Consider the following 20,248-nt stretch of genomic DNA (forward strand, 5'->3'; position numbering starts at 1 on the left):
CCGCTGCTGGCACGGGCACGCCAGCTCTCTCCGCTGCTGGCACGGGCACGCCAGCTCTCTCCGCTGCTGGCTCGGGCACGCTCACCGCTGCTGGCACGGGCACGCCAGCGCTCTCCGCTGCTGGCACGGGAACGCCCTCCGCTGCTGGCACGGGCACGCCAGCGCTCTCCGCTGCTGGCACGGGCACGCCAGCGCTCTCCGCTGCTGGCACGGGCACGCCAGCGCTCTCCGCTGCTGGCACGGGCACGCCAGCGCTCTCCGCTGCTGGCACGGGAGGAGACAGGGTCACAGGACCGGCAGGCCCCCTCTTCCTCCTCTTCCTCCTTGGGCGCGGTGCAGAGGCCACAGCTGGGTCAGAGGCGGGTTGGGGGAGTTTGGTCTCGGGCAGGGCAGTCTCGGACGCCGAAGACTCAGAAGTTGACTCCCATGAAAACCGTCTCCCTCGTTTCATGGGGAGACTGCTGGCTGAGGAGGGCACCTCAGGACTCTGGGAGGGGCTTGACTGACCCCCCAGGGTTGCCACGGCCAGGACACGACCCTCCGGGATCGCCGGCAGCTGGGTAGGTGGGGACCTCTGGGGCTCCTCCTCTCGCCCGCTCGCTCCGGAACGACCTCCCCTGGTCCCCCGGAACACCACAAGGCGAGAGCCCTCAAAACAATCTCGCTGGCTGGCTGATGCCATCCAGCATTGCCTCCTGTCTGCTGAGTTCCTTGGTGGTCGGTTCATTCTGTCAGGTATTGGTAAGGGAGGAACTCAGGTGCAGACAGGGATTCTCAAACAAAGGGTTTATTACAAAAAGGGGAAAACAAAACCCACGAGGGGGAAAACACGGAGCAAGGTAAAGACTAAATAACTAAAACAGGACTGGACTAACAAGATAAACAAGGACTCTAAATACTAACTATAAACAAACACTCACGGTAATACAAACACTTCTTAAGGAACAATCACAGAGTGGAACAATCACAGGTACAATGAACCGACGCAAGACAGAGCACACTAGGAGATCTAAATAGGGGTACTAATCAAGACGCGACAGGTGTTACAGATAGGACAATCAAGACACGACTAGGTTAACAAGGGGGGCGGGGCAAGGGAACGAGACAACACAAGCACATGGCCCAAAGACAAGGCCATGCGCTTGTACACAAAACATGGGTCTGTCATGATCCTGCCTCAAGACTAGGAAAAATCAAGGACACGAGGGCAGAATCATGACATTCAAGCAATTGACGCTGAACTGCCGATAATTGTGCACAGTGCTATTAAGCTATTTAAAAATGAAGGAAATCGAGGGAAAGAGGGAAAATTCAAACAAACTCAAAACGAACAATTGCTTTCCACCGAATTGTCGCTATTTGAAAGTGAAAGTAAAATGCGAATGCTGCCTTTACAAGCTATTTAAAAGCGAAAAGTGCCCCCACCCCAACGGTGATACCGGTATTATCGGTGTTGCATACGTCGATTTACTGACATATTTACACCTGGATATCCGGGGTGTGGCCTCTTCCCAATGATGTCAGAGCTGTCTGGGCTCATTAGTGCAAGCTCTAGTGTTGTTACTTTGACACAACGTCGAAGTGAACGACTGAAAGGTAACCGTAATATCTAACTCTCAACATATTTAAGACTGGGCAAGATTGTCAAAACATTGTATGGCCTTGAGTACTTTTTGGGACCTTTGCATATATATATATATATATATATATAGATGTTAGTATGCTTGTTTTCTGAAGAGTGTGTTTGTGAAGGACAGCTGGAGTGATGTTGACTTGTAATACCTGTAGCACTTTCCCCTGTGGGCTCTCGTCAAACATCAGCGATTGCTGGAAGGTTGGATCCAGGGTTTTCTTCACCACTTTGGTTTTCTTCTTGGCGAGACACATTCCATTCTCCAGGACATAAACCTTTACATAAGTTGCTGACAGAGAAGGAAACACGGAATCATGAAACAGTGTTCTGTGCTCTTGCCTAACAGGTGATGTAGATAAAATGAAACAACTCAGTCATGTTTAACGGTGGGTTACCTTGAATGTTCTTTGAGCCTGGTTTAGGGGTCAGACCTCGCGCCTGCGTGATTTCGACCTCTAACTGACCCCCTCTATCCACCACACCAACGTAAACATCACCTACACAGAGGACACCATACGCTATAAAACCTGCTTACAATGAGATCAATCAACAGCAGGTGGAGACAAACAACAAACTATAAACTCCACTCTTGAGGGTTTCTACCTTGATATTTGATGATAAAAGTGAGAGTAAGACACATATTATGTCTAACAAGTCATTGTCTCTAGTTTAGTCAACTTGAGCTCATGAAAAGGTTGACATTTACCATGCACCATATTTTTTTCTACAGTTTATATACCATGCTCAGCATGCATATTTACTGTACACACAAACACCTGCATGACTTACACTGTTAAAAAAAAGGACATTAGCCATTCATTTTTTTGGACATTTCTATTAATCCTAAAACACAACTCAATGCGGTGCAAAATACAGGTAAAACACCTAAAAAAAAACCAATTTGGACAATTCATACAGTACATTGTTTCCTATTTTTACAGATTATTAAAAGAGTACTTCTAATTATTAACTGAATGTTTTCTGTACTTATTTGCAATTAAATGAAAATGCATTATACTTAAATGAAATGCATTTATCTGAACTTTAAAGTGCTTCTCTTGACCCATTTAAGTAGGGTCAAAATTACTTTGAAATACCGCTGAATGTACTGACAAGCATTTATGATAAACATATGATTAAATATACTTAAATATATACATTTATTAAATGTAGTAATAAATGCATTTTTATATGAAATTAAAATACAATTTTAAAAACGCCCTTTTTTATGAACATGATGGAAGTTGTTATATTGAGTGCACACTGTCCAGCGTGCAGATGTCTTACCCATTGGCGGTGTGGCTAACGTCTGCCGCCCAACTATCTGAGCAGGACCAAGACCGTCCAGGAAGTCACTGAACTGGCTCTCAGGGCCGAGGCGAGTGGTGGGGAAGATGAAGCTGAAATAAACCCGGTGAGATGTGTGAAATCTGTGATCAATCACACTCATCAATACAAAGAAGGTTTGTTTCTAACAGTGTGATATACAGTGCTACTTTATCATATACTTGCCTCACATTATACACAGATGGGCGAATCTCATGAAACCTGTCAAGTTTTGACCATATTTATGGCTGCAACAAGCTATTATTTTGATAAGCAATGAATCTCTGGATTATTTATTTAATTAAATCAATTACTCAGATGAAAAAAAAGTAATCATTTTATTCCTTTTTTATATATATTATAACTTTGTTTAATATTACTTCCTCCTACTTCCTTCCTATTTTATGATCATATCATATTGTTAAAAGTGTAAAATACCGTTACACTACCTTTAATTTATGTTCTAAATAAAACTTAACAGCTGTGGTCCTAAAAACAGGTTTCTGCTTATTTTATGAAGACTTTCTATTTTTCGACATGTTTTTGTGAGATTGGGTCAGATCTAATGATGCAGTGATTAACTGTGTGAGGTGGTGGGTTACACTCACGTCCCATCAGAGCTGTTGCTGTTAGTGCTGCCATCTGTCGAGTCCTTACTGCCCTGCCGTGTGACACGGTTCCTCATCTCCACCGCGATACCCGTCTCTGTGCTCCGCCGGATGGTGCTGCGCAGCTTCTTTGTTCCACCGTCTACACAAAAATACACAAAAAGAGGGAAAAATTCAAACAAACTCAAAACGAACAATTGCTTTCCACCGAATTGTCACTATTTGAAAGTGAAAGTAAAATGTGAACGCTGCTTTTACAAGCTATTTAAAAGGGAAAAGTGTCCCCACCCCACAAAAATACACATATGCAACACTGGTCATTCTCCATGAAAAGAAAACCAAACTATTGGGCTTGAATATCCTTAAAAATATGTACACTCACTGGCCAGGTTATAAGATACACCTGTATATATAATTAATATATTACTAAGGGGAAAAAACACCATAATGAGTAAACGGTTTGGAGAATATTATTAGTGCATGTTTGGCCTAAAACAAGCTGTTGCTTAAAAGGGGCCTTTTGAACATAAATAAAATACATAAATAAAACATTTCTAATTTTCATCTTTTATTCTATTTTAACCAAATTATATATACTAAGATAACTAAACTAAAATGTAAGTAAAAATGAATAAAAATGGCATACGTTTACAAATTTTATAAAATTACAAAAACACAAAACATAATTACTAAAACTTTGCCTAAAATTACAAATGAAAACATTTATGAATAAAAATGATAATATTATCTTGGTATCCTACATTATTATAACATAATATTGTTACATGGTAACAGTTGAATGGCTATGCTTTATGAATGCAATCAACACTAAAATGCGTAAATATTAGAAGAACTTGTGGCAATATTAGTTTGATGCCCTAGAAAGGGTGTAAATGATGTTAAATAATAGCGTCAATTTTAAGCAACGAAGGACTCATGCATTAACGGTTGCGTGCAATATGTGGGACACAAAAATCACACTTGTTAATTTAATTTCATGAGTTCAATTTTTTTTAATGCAATTAAATACAATTTCAATCAATTACATCAAAATGATAACATTATATGACTACAATAGTCAGGAAGGTCTAGTCCTTTGTGCCTTAAATACTTAAAAAAAAAAAAGTCGCAGACATTGACGTGTAATGGAAATCGACACTCCTACAATGTTATGTCATTTAAAACCGCACTGCATGAACAGCTCAAATGTTTATGAAAAAGACAGCTGAGCTTATATAGTCTGGTCATATTTCATACCAGCAGTCATTTACTTGGGGACCAATGTAAACTCATGTGTACCCATTCTCGGTGTGACTTCAGCTTCTGACATACTTTCCTTCCAAACAATCAATCAATCCAGACAGAGCAGAAGAGCATGATGATCATTCAAATGCTTTTGTCCTCAAGCACCAAATATAGAAATCAGGAGAGAGAAACATCATGAAAACGGTGGCTGAATTTAAAAAAGGGCTTATCAAGAACACAGTAGGTGTTAATAAATAATGCTAAATTTAACTTTTAAACTAAAAACCCTCATATTTCAAGTTTCCAGAAAGTTACCTGGGAGTTATCTATTATCAAGTGCACACTAGGGTGATCCCCATGCAGCTGAGCTCCAAAAGCGACAAGAAAAAGCAAGCAAAAGTACTGACCATCTGATGCATACTGCACACAAAACCCGGAAATCGCAAGCTCCGTTTACAGAGTACTGGGTTGATATTATGAGTGCTATGTTATAGATTCTTGGTTTCACATCTTCACATTCAAAGTTTTTTTTTTTTTTTTGAGGCAATTAGGAGCAAGTTCACATGTCAAACTCTGCAGTTTTTGGTCAGCATGTAAGGTACAATGAGGCTAAAGTTGCACCATGTTTGCAACATTTGATTTTATTCTCTTCTAAACCACTAAATGGCATAAAAACATACTAGTGATTTCCTAAACATCCACGTTTTACTATGCATGTGAAAATGTTCATGATTATTTTCTTTTTTTTTTACTGTGTGGCGCTACTTTGAAACAATCAGTATTGTATAAAGTGCTATATAAAAAAGGCCCTGACCACCTCATAGATTTGTACGATTTTTAAACAAAACAAACCACTTTTTATGATTTATTTTCTCACAGAATATGTGGCTCCATCAATGTTCAATAAAAACATATTGCTTTTGCAATAATGCACTAAGGGAGCAGTGAAAAACACATATTTCTTTAGGTGTGCCTTCAGCTTTGTTGTAATGTTGTATTATGGCACCATAAGTCAAAGATCTGGCCATGTGAGACTCCGGGGTGTTTTTCTGTCAACCATGCCTCTAATTCTTTCGGATGTCCGTGAGTCTGTAGAATGATGGCAAGCGGCTCACAAACCTGGAAGATGCACAAGATAAGTGCACTCAGCAATCTGTTAGAGCCTGGCGATGAAGGCCAAGCTGCTGACCTCACCATATAAAGAGAGAGAGTGGATGAGAGAGAGAGAGAGAGAGAGAGAGAGAGAAACAGGCTGCAGATCAGCTGACGTTAAGAAAGAGATAAAGAGAAAAACATGGCGCTCCATTCTGTGCCAAAGATGACATCTCAGAGGTAATGTAAGGTGTAGAGAAACAGAGACTGATGATGGCTTCATAATTACCTCCAGGATCAGATAAGAGCCAAAAAGACAATGAGCAAACGACAGTACTGTTCTGGGCATTTAAAGGGATAGTTCACAGGAAATGAAAATTCTGTCATCATACAATGGAAAATATCCCTCATTAAGAGTTCATTTGTATAGATTCAAACATTTCTTCCAAGTGCAGATGCACTCAAAAAGATAAAGTAAACATGCCAATTGTAAAAATAAAAAAATAAAAAATAGAAAGCAAACCAAGTCATACACAAAGACACACTACCATTCAAATGTTTGGGGTCAGTAAGATTTATTTTGAATACTTTTATTCAGCAAAGATGTATTAAATAGATCAAAAGTGACAGTAAAGACATTTACAATGTTTCAGTTTTAAATAAATGCTGCTCTTTTGTATTTTCTATTCATCAACGCATCCTGATAAAAATGTATCACGGTTTCCACAACTGTTTTCAACATTGATAGATCAGACATGTTTCTTGAGCATCAACTCGGCATATTAAAATGATTTCTGAAGGATCATCAAATTAAATGAATAACAGAACAAAAAAACTACACTTCAAATGATGCTATGTTCTGATATGAAGCACAATAGTGTTTCTGTAGAAGAATACATACAGACAGACCGCAGAACTGCAAGTATTGCATTCCCAGCAGACACTTGCTAACTGTCATGGAGCTCACAGTCTTTAAAAGAAAATAACTGCAAGAGTGAGTGCGAGAGACGGGGAGAATGAGAACAGCTTTCTAAAAATACAGAGAGAACATGCAGAGTGTGGGCCACGGCAACACAGAGCAACAAGACAGCAGTCACCATTCACTGAGGTGTTCAATTAAAAATGAACTATGTGTGATTGTGGAAAGACAGATGATGCTAAAACACCACAGACACTGTGGCAAGCGAAATATAATATGTGACATTTCAGAACAGATACTTTGTGAAAGAGAATAACTGCCTGTTATGCAAAGGGAACTGTGCATTTAGTTGACACTGTGTCTCTGTTGAGCCCTCGGGCAGGACCGTATGTGTGGCAGTGTTGAACCTGTGTTTGCAGTGGAATAAAGTGGCAGCCGAGTTCAGAGATGTTGATTCTATGAGGAACCGGAACAGTGTGTGTTTGTGTTTGTGGAGTCTTCGTTTAAAGATGGACAGGGTCAATCATTTCTATCAGTATGCCAGTAAAAATATTGTTTACGGGTTGCCCAATTATTTCTCCATCTGCATTGGTTGACCAAACACCAGTCTTGGCCCAAACTCACGCCATTGATTGGTTGATTGGGTGGTCAGGATGTGTTTGTTTTAGTCCTCCTAAGTAAATTAAGAAAATTCTGAAATGACAAAGTCATTTAAAATATAAATATAAAAAATAAAAAATATGTCACACACTGATGGAAGCCAGTGTGCACTGCTGAATAAAATAAGGTAATTACGAAATCTCCAAATCTCCCAGTACGTCCCACAACTATAACTATAGCTTTAAATCTCACAATGAGATTTTATATTGGAAAATGTGAGCTTATAAATCTCTGATAATCTGATTATAAATCTCACAACTAAACTTTTAAGCTTGTAATGTATTTTTGTAGGCTCACATTTAGATTTTATATTTTGACAATATAGCTCCTGTTTCTTGTAAATTTTGAATTTATACTTCACATTTTATATCTTGCAGTTGCGTCTTTGTTTCCTGTAATTGTGATTTTATTTCTCACGTCACTTTAAATCTCATTATTCTGACTTTGTGAATGCTAATTCTGACTTTATCACTGAAAAACACTTTAAATTTCACAGTTTGATTTTATATCTCATGATTGCAATTTTAAGTCTCAATGTGAAACTTTACATTTTGCAATGTTATTTTATATCTCAATATTGGACTTAAATTTACAGCTTCATCTCATTAGGTTTCTGATTTTGAAAATACACAAAATACATGTGAAATTGAAGATTCAGTGCAGGTATCCCTATTAGGCTGAAATCTATCTGGGCCTATTCTGAATGCCAAAAAGCATTTAGATGTGTGCAACTACTTAGAAACTTTCCTTCCCCTGCAGTGTATGGAATTAAAAAAAAAAACTAAAAAAAAAACTACAAAAACTAACTTTTATTATGTTTTAATCACCATCATTAAAAGCCAATGTGACCGATTGGCGTTCCAATGTGGCCCAGTTCTGTTTGTTTCACAATCTTAAAGTATCTGCCATCCAATATTGCTGACCTAACCCGCCCAGTTGAACTAGTTGATGGAATTTCGATGGGTGATATGACCAAAATCTTAATTTTACTTTACAGTAACAATATATGGCAAGGTTTCACAATTATCAACATCAGTTTTGATACCACAGCAAAAACTCAATTTCAAACTCTTTTGATGCTTTTTTTTTTATTTTTACGCAAGTAGTATAGTAAACAGTGTTGAGTACTCGAGACTCGGACTCGGTCTTGGACTCGGTCTCGAGACCGTATTTTAATGGTCTCGGTCTTGTCATGGACTCCTGTGCATTTTGACTTGGTATTGACTCGGACTCGAACATGTTAGGAATCGGACTTAGGCCCGAGTCCACTCAAGTCCCAATCAAAATATTTCATGATTATTACTGTATGTTAATGTTTATTTAAATTGATGTATGATTGACACATCCAATGACTGGTGATTTTCTTTTTACGTGAGACGTTAGGCCAGCGACACAATGGATGCATGGTGCAAGCATCTCAGCTGCGTGGCGTGTCTGTTTTTAAGTCGGCTCCCATGTTAACAGGTTAGATCTTGCAGACTGCCTGCGTGAGACGCGTAGAAAACCCGTGCATGCTAGAAATAGAACCGACGCCTATTTTTCACGCGACACGCGTGCATGTTGGAAGCGTTTCCAGGCAAAATATAGGAAAATGTGTTTATATGTCATTTTGTACACAAATAAATATTAATTCATGATATTTTGATATTTGAAAGTCTATAGGTTGGCATAAATTCAGATATAAATGTAATTAAAAAAATAAATTAATAATGATCGATTTTCAAATATTGCACCTGTCAAACATACTCTATTTTGCCGTCAATACTGTTGACGGTTTCCTATCAGTAGGTGTAAAAAAAAAAAAAAAAAGTTGATATTGTTGTCATGAAGACAAGAGCCTGGTTTTTCGGCAGCCTCCCTTTATGTCACGCACGCAGCCAGTGTGTCACCGGCCTTAAGTTACCCTCCTGCCATCCACCTGTAGTGATCCCGCTTTCCAGAAAGCCACATTGCTACATTATTTCTCTCAACTGTGTTATTTTTACAAAGTAGGACAAAATGGTCACAGAAAAAAAAACAAATATTGTTTAATTAAATTATATAATGAATACAGACACAGACTGACTGTCTCAATACTAAACATCCCCCCCCCAAAAAAAAAATGTCTGACGGAAGGCATTGAACTTATATGGCATTTCATCCAGCTTTCTTCCCCTGGCACATACACACTTTTGGATGAAATTTTCCTGGACAGTCAGTCGGCTCTTGTGTGTATGCCGTCCGTAACTACAAAAAAACTTCGACTAGTGTGTATTTTACCCTGCATTAAAACGCACCATCCAGGGAAATTAGCATTAGATTATCCGTTGCTGTTACAGAAAGTGATGAAATGGTAACTTTTGTCAGTCCCCACTTCCTCTGCACCAATAGAGAGAGTTTTAAGTCTGGGTGGATTGATCATGAGACCACATCGTGCTTGGTTGGGTAGCAGGATGGTCTCCTCACTTATTTTAAAAAAAAAAGTAATTATGCCCACCTGTAATCTTCACAACATCTAAAGTGCACATAATCCAAGACATTGTAAGGATATTAGCAGTCATTAGTTAAGCTTCAAGGTTAAAAGTTATGTAAAAGCTGTTACAGTTGAACATTTACAGGTATAGTGGTACAGTAATGTTACTTGTACTAGAAGTGTTATGTAAAATTACAATATAGAGTCGTACAGTAATGTTATGTGTACTAGAAAGGTTATATGGATGTGTATAGTGGTACAACGATGTTATGTGAAAATGAGCACTTAATATTGACAAGTAACACTTCATAATACTAATAAAATTACCTTTACACCACATACTATGTGGCCCTTTTAACCTTTATTGTTTCCACCAAACATTTGACATACTCTTGAAGATTTCTTTAGGTCTTGTCTCAGACCCAATCTCTCTGGCCTCGGTCTTGACTCGGACTTGACCCTCTCTGGACTCGATCTGGACTCGGACTCGAATGAGCTGGTCTCGACTACAACACTGATAGTAACTGTATATTTGTTTAATGTAAGGTTAATTGTTTCTATATACATAACTAGAAAATATAAAGTTTATCTGAAATATATAAATATTTTTTAATTAGAAATCAATTGGCACAATTTTTTTGGTGAACAATAAAACTAAAAGAAATATTGAAATAAAATAATTAATGAATTAAAAAAACATATTGTTAACAGTATTGTTCAATTTAGTGTTATACATACAGGTCCTTCTCAAAAAATTAGCATATTGTGATAAAAGTTCATTATTTTCCATAATGTAATGATAAAAATTAAACTTTCATATATTTTAGATTCATTGCACACCAACTGAAATATTTCAGGTATTTTATTGTTTTAATACTGACGATTTTGGCATACAACTCAATGAAAACCCAAAATTCATATCTCAAAAAATTAGCATATCATGAAAAGGTTCTTTAAACGAGCTATTAACCTAATCATCTGAATCAACTAATTAACTCTAAACACCTGCAAAAGATTCCTAAGGCTTTTAAAAACTCCCAGCCTGGTTCATTACTCAAAACCGCAATGATGGGTAAGACTGCCAACCTGACTGCTGTCCAGAAGGCCATCATTGACACCCTCAAGACACAGAAATTTCTAAACGAATAGACTGTTCTCAGAGTGCTGTATCAAGGCACCTCAGTGGGAAGTCTGTGGGAAGGAAAAAGTGTGGCAAAAAACACTGCACAACGAGAAGAGGTGACCGGACCCTGAGGAAGATTGTGGAGAAGGACTGATTCCAGACCTTGGGGGACCTGCGGAAGCAGTGGACTGAGTCTGGAGTAGAAACATCCAGAGCCACCGTGCACAGGCGTGTGCAGGAAATGGGCTACAGGTGCCGCATTCCCCAGGTCAAGCCACTTTTGAACCAGAAACAGCGTCAGAAGCGCCTGACCTGGGCTACAGAGAAGCAACACTGGACTTTTGGACAAATTTTGCATGTCATTAGGAAATCAAGGTGCCAGAGTCTGGAAGAAGACTGGGGAGAAGGAAATGCCAAAATGCCTGAAGTCCAGTGTCAAGTACCCACAGTCAGTGATGGTCTGGGGTGCCATGTCAGCTGCTGGTGTTGGTCCACTGTGTTTTATCAAGGGCAGGGTCAATGCAGCTAGCTATCAGGAGATTTTGGAGCACTTCATGCTTCCATCTGCTGAAAAGCTTTATGGAGATGAAGATTTCGTTTTTCAGCACGACCTTGCACCTGCTCACAGTGCCAAAACCACTGGTAAATGGTATACTGATCATGGTATTACTGTGCTCAATTGGCCTGCCAACTCTCCTGACCTGAACCCCATAGAGAATCTGTGGGATACTGTGAAGAGAAAGTTGAGAGACGCAAGACCCAACACTCTGGATGAGCTTAAGGCCGCTATTGAAGCATCCTGGGCCTCCATAACACCTCAGCAGTGCCACAGGCTGATTGCCTCCATGCCACACCGCATTGAAACAGTCATTTCTGCAAAGGATTCCCAACCAAGTATTGAGTGCATAACACTGAACATAATTATTTGAAGGTTGACTTTTTCTGTATTAAAAACACTTTTCTTTTATTGGTCGGATGAAATATGCTAATCTTTTGAGATAGGAATTTTGGGTTTTCATGAGCTGTATGCCAAAATCATCAGTATTAAAACAATAAAAGACCTAAAATATTTCAGTTGGTGTGCAATGAATCTAAAATATATGAAAGTTTAATTTTTATCATTACATTATGGAAAATAATGAACTTGTATCACAATATGTCAAATGTCAAAAGTCACAATTTCAAGTTAACTGGTTTTAACTTGATTATTTGGTTGGGGTTTAAGAAGTGTACTAAAAAACTTTTTCACATGTGTCGTCAAAATGACCCACAACCTAATCAGTTTACATGTGAAGAAATCCATTTATTCACAAACTTCTCACGAGACGAGTGTTTGACATAGACAGTATAAGAAATGTTTGACTGGCTCAAAGTATTTTGAGTATTTTGAAAATACAAAAATACTCGTCTTAAATGTTTTTAAATACAAATTACATTTGATATTTTCCAAAGGCTTTAAAATACAAAATACAAAATACAAAATAGTATTTTGTATTTCAAATACGTATTTTAAATACATGCATCTGAAAAACTGCCCATCCCTGCCTACATTCAATACAAACACAGATGGTACAGACATCAGCATTTAGCTTTTGTTTTAAAATTGGGTTGAACACAATCAACACACATTCAATAAGATGTTTGTTAATCAGCATTCAGTATTCGTTTTAGTTTCTAAATTTGGTTTTAAATTAAAAAAAGGTATTTACCATAAATGTATGCTATATAAATACATTATTCCAAAATGTTAAAATCAAATAATGTTGGTGTGAATAAAACAAATATGCAAACTGTTTCATTCATCCAATTGAAAAAACTTTTCACTTTTTTTCATTGTGCTACAGCAGGTGATTTTTTTTTAATTAAATTAAGTCTATGTAAGTGTATGCAAGTTCTAATTTACAAAAAAGTTGAGATGAACATCTCTTCACGGTCTACGCGTGTTCAGGGCGCGGACTGGTACAGTACACTCGCACAGCTTCAGTGAGCAGGAAAGGGACTCTTATTTGTGCGCCAGTACACCAACAGAACTTCCTGCACTTCCAGTGCTGAACGGCTGCCTGTGTCCAGCGCACAAATTTTGAAATATTTACACACAAATGACATAGTGAATGATTACATGTGCACGCGGGCACACTTCTGGAAAAATCGGCCGAAAAAAGACCAAAAACCAGCCAGTTCCGATTTATGGCCAGTCAACCAGTGCATTTCTACTCAATTGTATTGAAGGGGTGGAGATACAGAGCCCCGCACATGACATTAAAGAAAAAATATTTTCTAATTCGTTCCCTCAGTGTCCTAAAATGTGCACATGATTACTATTTTGTTCCCTCGATTTGCTCAATCTTGTGCACAACTGACTAATTCGTTCTATCGATTAATAAATCTTGTACATGATTTAGCAAATCGTGGGAACCAATTAGTAAATCATACGGAAAATGTATACATCGAGGGAACAAAATAGTAATCATGTGAACGTTTTAGCTAACTTTCTTTCTTGCATGCCATGTGCGGGGCTCCGTAATGAGCAGTACGGCACAACGTTTTATATGTATATTTATCTATAAATGGGTAAATATTAATAAAGAAACCATGTAGGGGAGTGGTTATTATGTACAAACAGTGAGAAACTCTATATTTTAACTTTCACTATTTCCGCTGTGTGCATGTCAAAACAATTTATTCTGATTTGAAGCTTGTGACATATGAACGTGCACATCAACTTAATACAGAGTTCATGTAAACACTACAATCAGATTTATCAATCAGAATGAATTCAGTCTGATTGAACCAAAATTTTTGCATGTAAACGTAGACAATCAGACTTAAAATCTCACACCTGCTATTTAAATCTCAAAGTATGATTTCAAATCTTACAGTGTGACTTTATGGGGCCTATCATACACCCGGCGCAATGTGACGCAAGGAACAGCGCAAGTGTGTTTGCTAGTTTCAGTCCGACGCCGTTCGCATTTTCCCGTCCAGTGCCACGTCATTTAATTAGCAAATGTGGCCATTAATTAGCATTTGTGCACCCATGGGCGTGCTGGTCTAAAAAAGAGGTATGTTCAGGCGCATTGCTGGCACATTGCTATTTTAAGGAGCTGAAAATAGACTTCGCCATAGACCAACTCAAACCTGGTCTAAAGTCTAAAGTCTAAAGTCAATGGTGCAATATTTTTTTGTTATTTAATGAGCGCGCTGGTAGAAAAAACGCCTCTTGGTGGGTCCACAGTGTGCATTGACTTTGCTTATTACACACAGGGATGCGCATCACACAAGAATGCCAAATATTAAAAACAAAAGGATTACAGTGTAAAAGAATATTTTTTTATATTATTATAAATATAAAAATGTAATAATGGATAGTCATTGCATGTATTAGAATTAGGCTACCTATTTGCAATTCAGCCTATTACTAGCCTACTTATAATGATGAATGAAATTGGCGAATTAATTGAACAATCGTGCCAAAACACACACTTATATATCAACTGACTCATCACGCTGAGCTTTGTTGGATTCATGCTTGTTCCGTAGATTGATCTGCTCGCATGCTTTAACTTTGCGCATGACCAGATTGGTTTCCTCGCTTGAGAAGCGTTCAGCTTTTCTGCCAACAAATTCTTCCATGTCAACAGCGATCCGCCATGGTGCGAGCGCATCTCACTCTTAAAGCGAATGGGTGATGACACTCTGATTGGTGTATTGAACATTACGCCCATTACTCATTAAGAGAATAGGGACAACCCATTCCAAAAGTGGATTTGGACACACACTAAGTGCACCACGTGACATTGTTTCTCATAATTGTGACTTCATTTCTTTGAGTTGCAACTTTACGACTTAATTTCTTCTTTTAAACCTCATCTCACAATTCTTCCATAGACAACCACACAAACACAGCTCCGTCTGAACCAACCATTATTATAAATCTATATGCGTATATTATTCATGGTCCATGTATGGAAAGCAACATATACTGAGGGGTGCAAGCTTTCTCCAAGATGCTTTTAAAACACATTTAAATCCTTCTATATATGGATCTATCTCCTGTCTATTTCTTCCCCCCTCAGTCCTTGTCATTTGACGGCTGTTCCCTTGTAGCCAAACGCCTACTCTGCCTGTTCCACCCAGAAGCCTCTCGCTACTGATCCACAGTAAATACCAGAACAGCAGGAGAGTCTGTCCTTTGGGACACTTTGATGAAATATTAAACAGTGCAGCTCAGAGAGACACAGCGAGGGATGGGGTTGGTTAGAACCAGGAGTAAGGGCAAGAGGTGCTAAAATGATTCATCCACGTGACACCATCCCGAGAACGGCAGCGAACCCTCACATGTGGCCCGAAGAGCGCTCCACCTGTTTCTCAGAGTTAAACGACAGTGCACGAGAGCAGATGGACACAAACATGCTACTTTCACCTTCACACAAAACTTGTTTCCACCCATGGCTATGCTGAACAGTGCATCAGCGTTGTCATGTGTGTTGCCAGCTGCGTCTCTGAAAAAGAGAAGTGCCCTGCGAGCCGAAGACACATCCTTCTGTCTGGTATCTGTGGCAACAGCCTCCTCTCCCCAGACAGATATCACGGGGTACAGACATTTTAGATTAACTCGAGCTAAAAATACTGCCTTATCGCCCAACAGGACACAACTAATCTATGGCTGATATTTCAGGAAGATCTTAGTGTGGGCGGTCTGTGATGTGAAGCGGCCGTTGATGTGAAGGAGAATCTAATTAGGGGGCTTCCACAAAATAAACAAGTTTATTATTCACAGACTAATATGTATCAGGAAATACGACAGGAGCTTTTTCATCAGGGTGGACTGCTGAGAGACTGCTGTGATGATATGCTCATCTGAGCTATTTTGGGATGTTCAGAAATGCATACTGCCACACTGCTCATGCTGTTTTTGGGGTGGTGTATGTGTCCTATACTGAGTGGTACACTACTGATGATGTGTCATAATGATGTGAATATCCGGTTGTGTTTCTTTTCCCAGGAGTGCGCCTACAAGTCAACCCACCTAAGAAGACTTCTCCAACATAATCAAGGCTAGTGTTGTGCTGAATTATTAGAGATCGTAACACCGAGTCATATTAAGTACATCAAATAGAGTGACTGCAGTAATATGTCAGTTATAATTAGTTTCATACATATAGCGATATTTGATGACCATATGGTGACAGATTTATTTCTGAGGCTGTCTGAATGAAACATGCAGCAAAAACATTTATTGCAAAATCATATGTGTTCACATACTATTTTTACACTTCGCAGTAAGTAGTTCGTTTGTATTCTTTTGTGGAAAGGCAAATTTACTGTACATTCAATTATTGCGCTGTTTTGTTATTGAAAATGTGAATACGCAGAAAAAAATATAATAAAACAATTTTGGTCTCCAGCCCTTTTCATCCATCTATTTGGCCTTGTACTAATAAAAATGGTTGAATTGTTATGTACATTTTGGAGTCCCCGATATCTGCAAATCTAGGTAAAATGGAGAGCGTAATGGGACAATCGAGACAGGTATCTAATGTGGAACCAAATTCATTTGTGTAAAGCACTTTTTTTCCTCAATATTTATTATTATTAGTATTTTTTTAAAGTTAAGTATCATGAAACCCAGTATATTGTAAACTACATGAAAGAATGCATTAGCGACAAACTGTTTTTATATAGCAGTATGATATACTGTCAGAAAACTGCTTACTGCTCAGTTTGACAGTGTGCTATTTTTTTAAATTAATATTAAACTACACATTTCAAGAAGGTTTTTACACATAGTGTGTAATCTAAAGTATAAAGTATGTTGGTATTCTCTCAGTGTAACATACCATTATTTGAAACCTTTAATGCATACTGTTTTACGAAGTAATAGATAGAAAGTACACAGTGAGCAATTGTTCTGGTATTCTAGTATTTTATTCTGAGCATACCCATGGTCATTTGTCCATTTAATGACACTATAGCAGGATATGTTACATTTTCCATTAGGGACCGAATACATGTTTCTCGACTGGCTTTGTGCCTCTTGACGCCTGCCTGAGAGACTCACTAGACTTCTCATCTCAGCAGGAGACACCCGTAACACATTATATACTGTTCCTCACATCTCCATGACGAAGAGCATCATTGATGAGAGACAGGGACTGATATAAAGTGGATGACAGTGAGGGACAGGGAAACAGAGAGTAAACAGAGAAAAATGCAGACGGGGTGCTAGGGTGGGGTTTCTATTTTTATATCTGTAGTCAGGAATATCTTTGCCGAAAGAAGGGGAACTGTGGAGCAGCAGACAACAGACAATAATCCACCACAATAATCATCTTCAATCATCCCCAGTCTCTGATCAACCATTAATCCTAAAATATACTTCACTGTTCATGTAAACGCTAGGGTATTTGTAAAGTGCATGATGTAAATGTCATCATGCAACTCCATTTAAATGACTATAAAGACATTTTCTCAGTCATAACTTTTAGAAACTGCACAAACAATGGACAAAGATGAAGCTTTTAGTGTGTATCTGTTGAGCGCCTGTGTTCAAGCAATCTAACATATTAAAGGAATAGTTCACCAATAAATGAAAATTTGTTGAACGAATGGGTGCCATCAGAATGAGAGTCCAAACAACTGATTAAAAGATCACAGTAATCCACACTACTCCAGTCCATCAGTTAACATCTTGTGAAGAAATAAGCTGCATGTTTGTACAAATCAAAACCATCAAGACATTTTTAACATCAAACTATTGCTTCCAGCTAAAATATCGAGTCATTTTTGGGTGAAATATTCATTTAACTTCATAAAGCATCTTAAATATGTGTTACGCAAAAACATATTCATTTGCAGTGAGCTCTGCCAATCATAACAAAAGTCTTAAAGTTATAGTACCAAAAACAACACACTATTTGACTTACTTTAACTATATATGAATGCACTTTTCTTCCCATAAATCATGGACATGAATAAGAGCGTCCAGGTTGAGGTAGAAAGGGAAAGGTTGTGGCATCCTCATTGTGAAGGTGAAGGTCAGGCTGTGCAGATGGCTGGTGGGTCCAGAGGCTCAGGGCCAGGTGGTCATCATCTTGACACGGACAGGCTATCACACCACTTCAGCCGTTCATGGCCTTTTCTCAAGCTTACTGCACAATAACATTCTTCAGGGAGTCAAGTGGTATCAGTTAAATTAAGTTTTGCAAGAAAAGTCTGACTGGCGTGAAAATTGTGATTGGTCAAAGGGCTGAGGAAATAACAGTTTTAAAGTTATAAACATCTTAATGATGGGTTTGTTTCCCATAAAGCTGCAGCTTTTTGCTTCACAAGACATTAATTGATGGACTGGAGTATAGTGTGGATTACTACAAGCGATGTAATGCAACATTTCTCCAGATCTGTTCCCATTAAGAAACAAACTCCTCTACATTTTAGATGGCCTGAGGGTTAGTACATTTTCAGCAAGTTTTCATTTTGAGGTGAACTTCTACTTTTACTTTTTTTTTCAGCCTCAACAAGTAAAAATCCACATGCCATTGATTTGAAGGAACAAACCGTCATCTTCCATCTTTCACTAGGACCCACTGCTAACATATACATGCAGGCGCCAGTTTACTCATTGATTTACACTCTTACTTGTTCTGTTTGTCTTCAAACACAAACAGTGTATATACAAAGCACAGAGAGTACTAGCAAATTACCTCTATTAGATGCAACACACATCTATTTAGCAGTGTACAACAGAGCAGACTGCCCACTCAGACTGTTTAGTCTGTTCCTACTGAAAAGAACAGCTTAAACCAACCTAAGAACAGTGTTGTGCCTGAACGCGTTCATTGAACGATAGTTCATGAACTCGTTCATATTTTGGGTGACCGTGAACTGAACATGCTGTATTACTGCCCGATGAATGTTACTGTCAACTCGTTCATTCTGGTGTCTGTGAATGGCACGCTCTCTCAGGTTAACTTCGTTCTATAGGGTGCCAGATTTCTATAGAGCCTTCCAGGCGAAAACCCGGCTAGAACACACCATAACGGGTCTTAATATGTAGCGGAAAAAACACCCAATCTGGCAACCCCAGCCACCAGTGGCGCACCACAGTCCGCCGCATGCATGACGCGTCATCAAAAAAAACAAGGCGACAGCAGCATGTAGCAAGAAGGCGTATGATCATTTAAAATAATTTTATGATATTTATGACAAGGTCGGTGAGAATGGGAAACAAAGCATTAAAGCAACAATGGTGAAATGCTGTCCCCTCAATGCTAATGTAAACTCTGGTTGGATAAGGATTCAAAATTGGATATGGAGATGAAATCTGACGCATAACTTCATCGTTAAAACTGATAAAATAATTGCTGTCTGTGATTCTATATGGGCTGTGGCAATAATTTAGAAAAATAATAGCTCGCAGCAACATATGGAAAAAAAGAACTATGAACTAGTTCATTTTTGGAACTGTGTGAAATTGGTTCAAAATTGTGTACTTTGAACTATGAACTGAACTAGTTCATTTTAAAATTTGTGAATTGAACTTTGAACTAGTTCATGTAGAAAGTGAACTTTCCCAACACTGCCTAAGAAGGTTAGCTGCATGGTCTTAGCAGATTTTAAATGGTATAACTGGTGTCATATGTGAGTATTTATCGCTAGAAGTGCCCAAAAGCTCCCTAAAATCAGAAAAAAGACCAGTTTAGGCTGGTTTCATAGGTTTCTCTGCTGTTTGGATTTTGGTTAAACAGGATTTTGTTAGGCAGCTTTATTTTCTCACTGGTGTGGAGGTGCATCCACACAGATCTCCACCAGAAAGCTCTTCACATCTCCAGCTTGATCTTATTAACCTCCAGTGGCCCAATATGTACTAGCTTCATCCACTGTCTTCCTCTTCAAGCCAACACCTTCAGTCCATTCACACCCACGACTGAGCACACAGGAAGTCTGGGAGCTCTGCAGTGACCCCATCCCTTCTTTCCTAATCCTCTAGTCTCTAATGCTCTCTTCCTCTCTCTCTCTCTCTCTATCTCTCTCCCCCAACCCAACCCTGTTTCCATGGTAATGCTGTCTGCAATGCACCAAGATCTCATTGTGTTGGCCTCGCGCTCGGCTTGTTTGCTTCCAATTCTACAACTCTCAGCCAATGAATCTGCCTTTTTTCTGTAACTACCTATCTTTCTGCTTGCTAGTA

At 38.7% G+C, this 20,248-nt stretch overlaps 1 protein-coding gene across 1 annotated transcript in view; it reads right to left on the bottom strand.

Moving 5' to 3' along the window:
* Nucleotides 1-20,248, bottom strand: part of LOC127935092 (regulating synaptic membrane exocytosis protein 3-like) — a 77,747-nt gene that overhangs the window by 9,803 nt on the left and 47,696 nt on the right. The window contains exons 3-6 of the mRNA XM_052532691.1: nt 3,568-3,709; nt 2,921-3,033; nt 2,029-2,130; nt 1,783-1,922 (exon numbers count right to left, since the gene is read on the bottom strand). Of these exons, the coding sequence (XP_052388651.1) occupies nt 1,783-1,922; nt 2,029-2,130; nt 2,921-3,033; nt 3,568-3,709 (497 nt within the window). The remainder of the gene's footprint in view (nt 1-1,782; nt 1,923-2,028; nt 2,131-2,920; nt 3,034-3,567; nt 3,710-20,248) is intronic.

The sequence above is a fragment of the Carassius gibelio genome, chromosome A19, assembly GCF_023724105.1.
Source record: "Carassius gibelio isolate Cgi1373 ecotype wild population from Czech Republic chromosome A19, carGib1.2-hapl.c, whole genome shotgun sequence".
NCBI lineage: Eukaryota > Metazoa > Chordata > Actinopteri > Cypriniformes > Cyprinidae > Carassius > Carassius gibelio.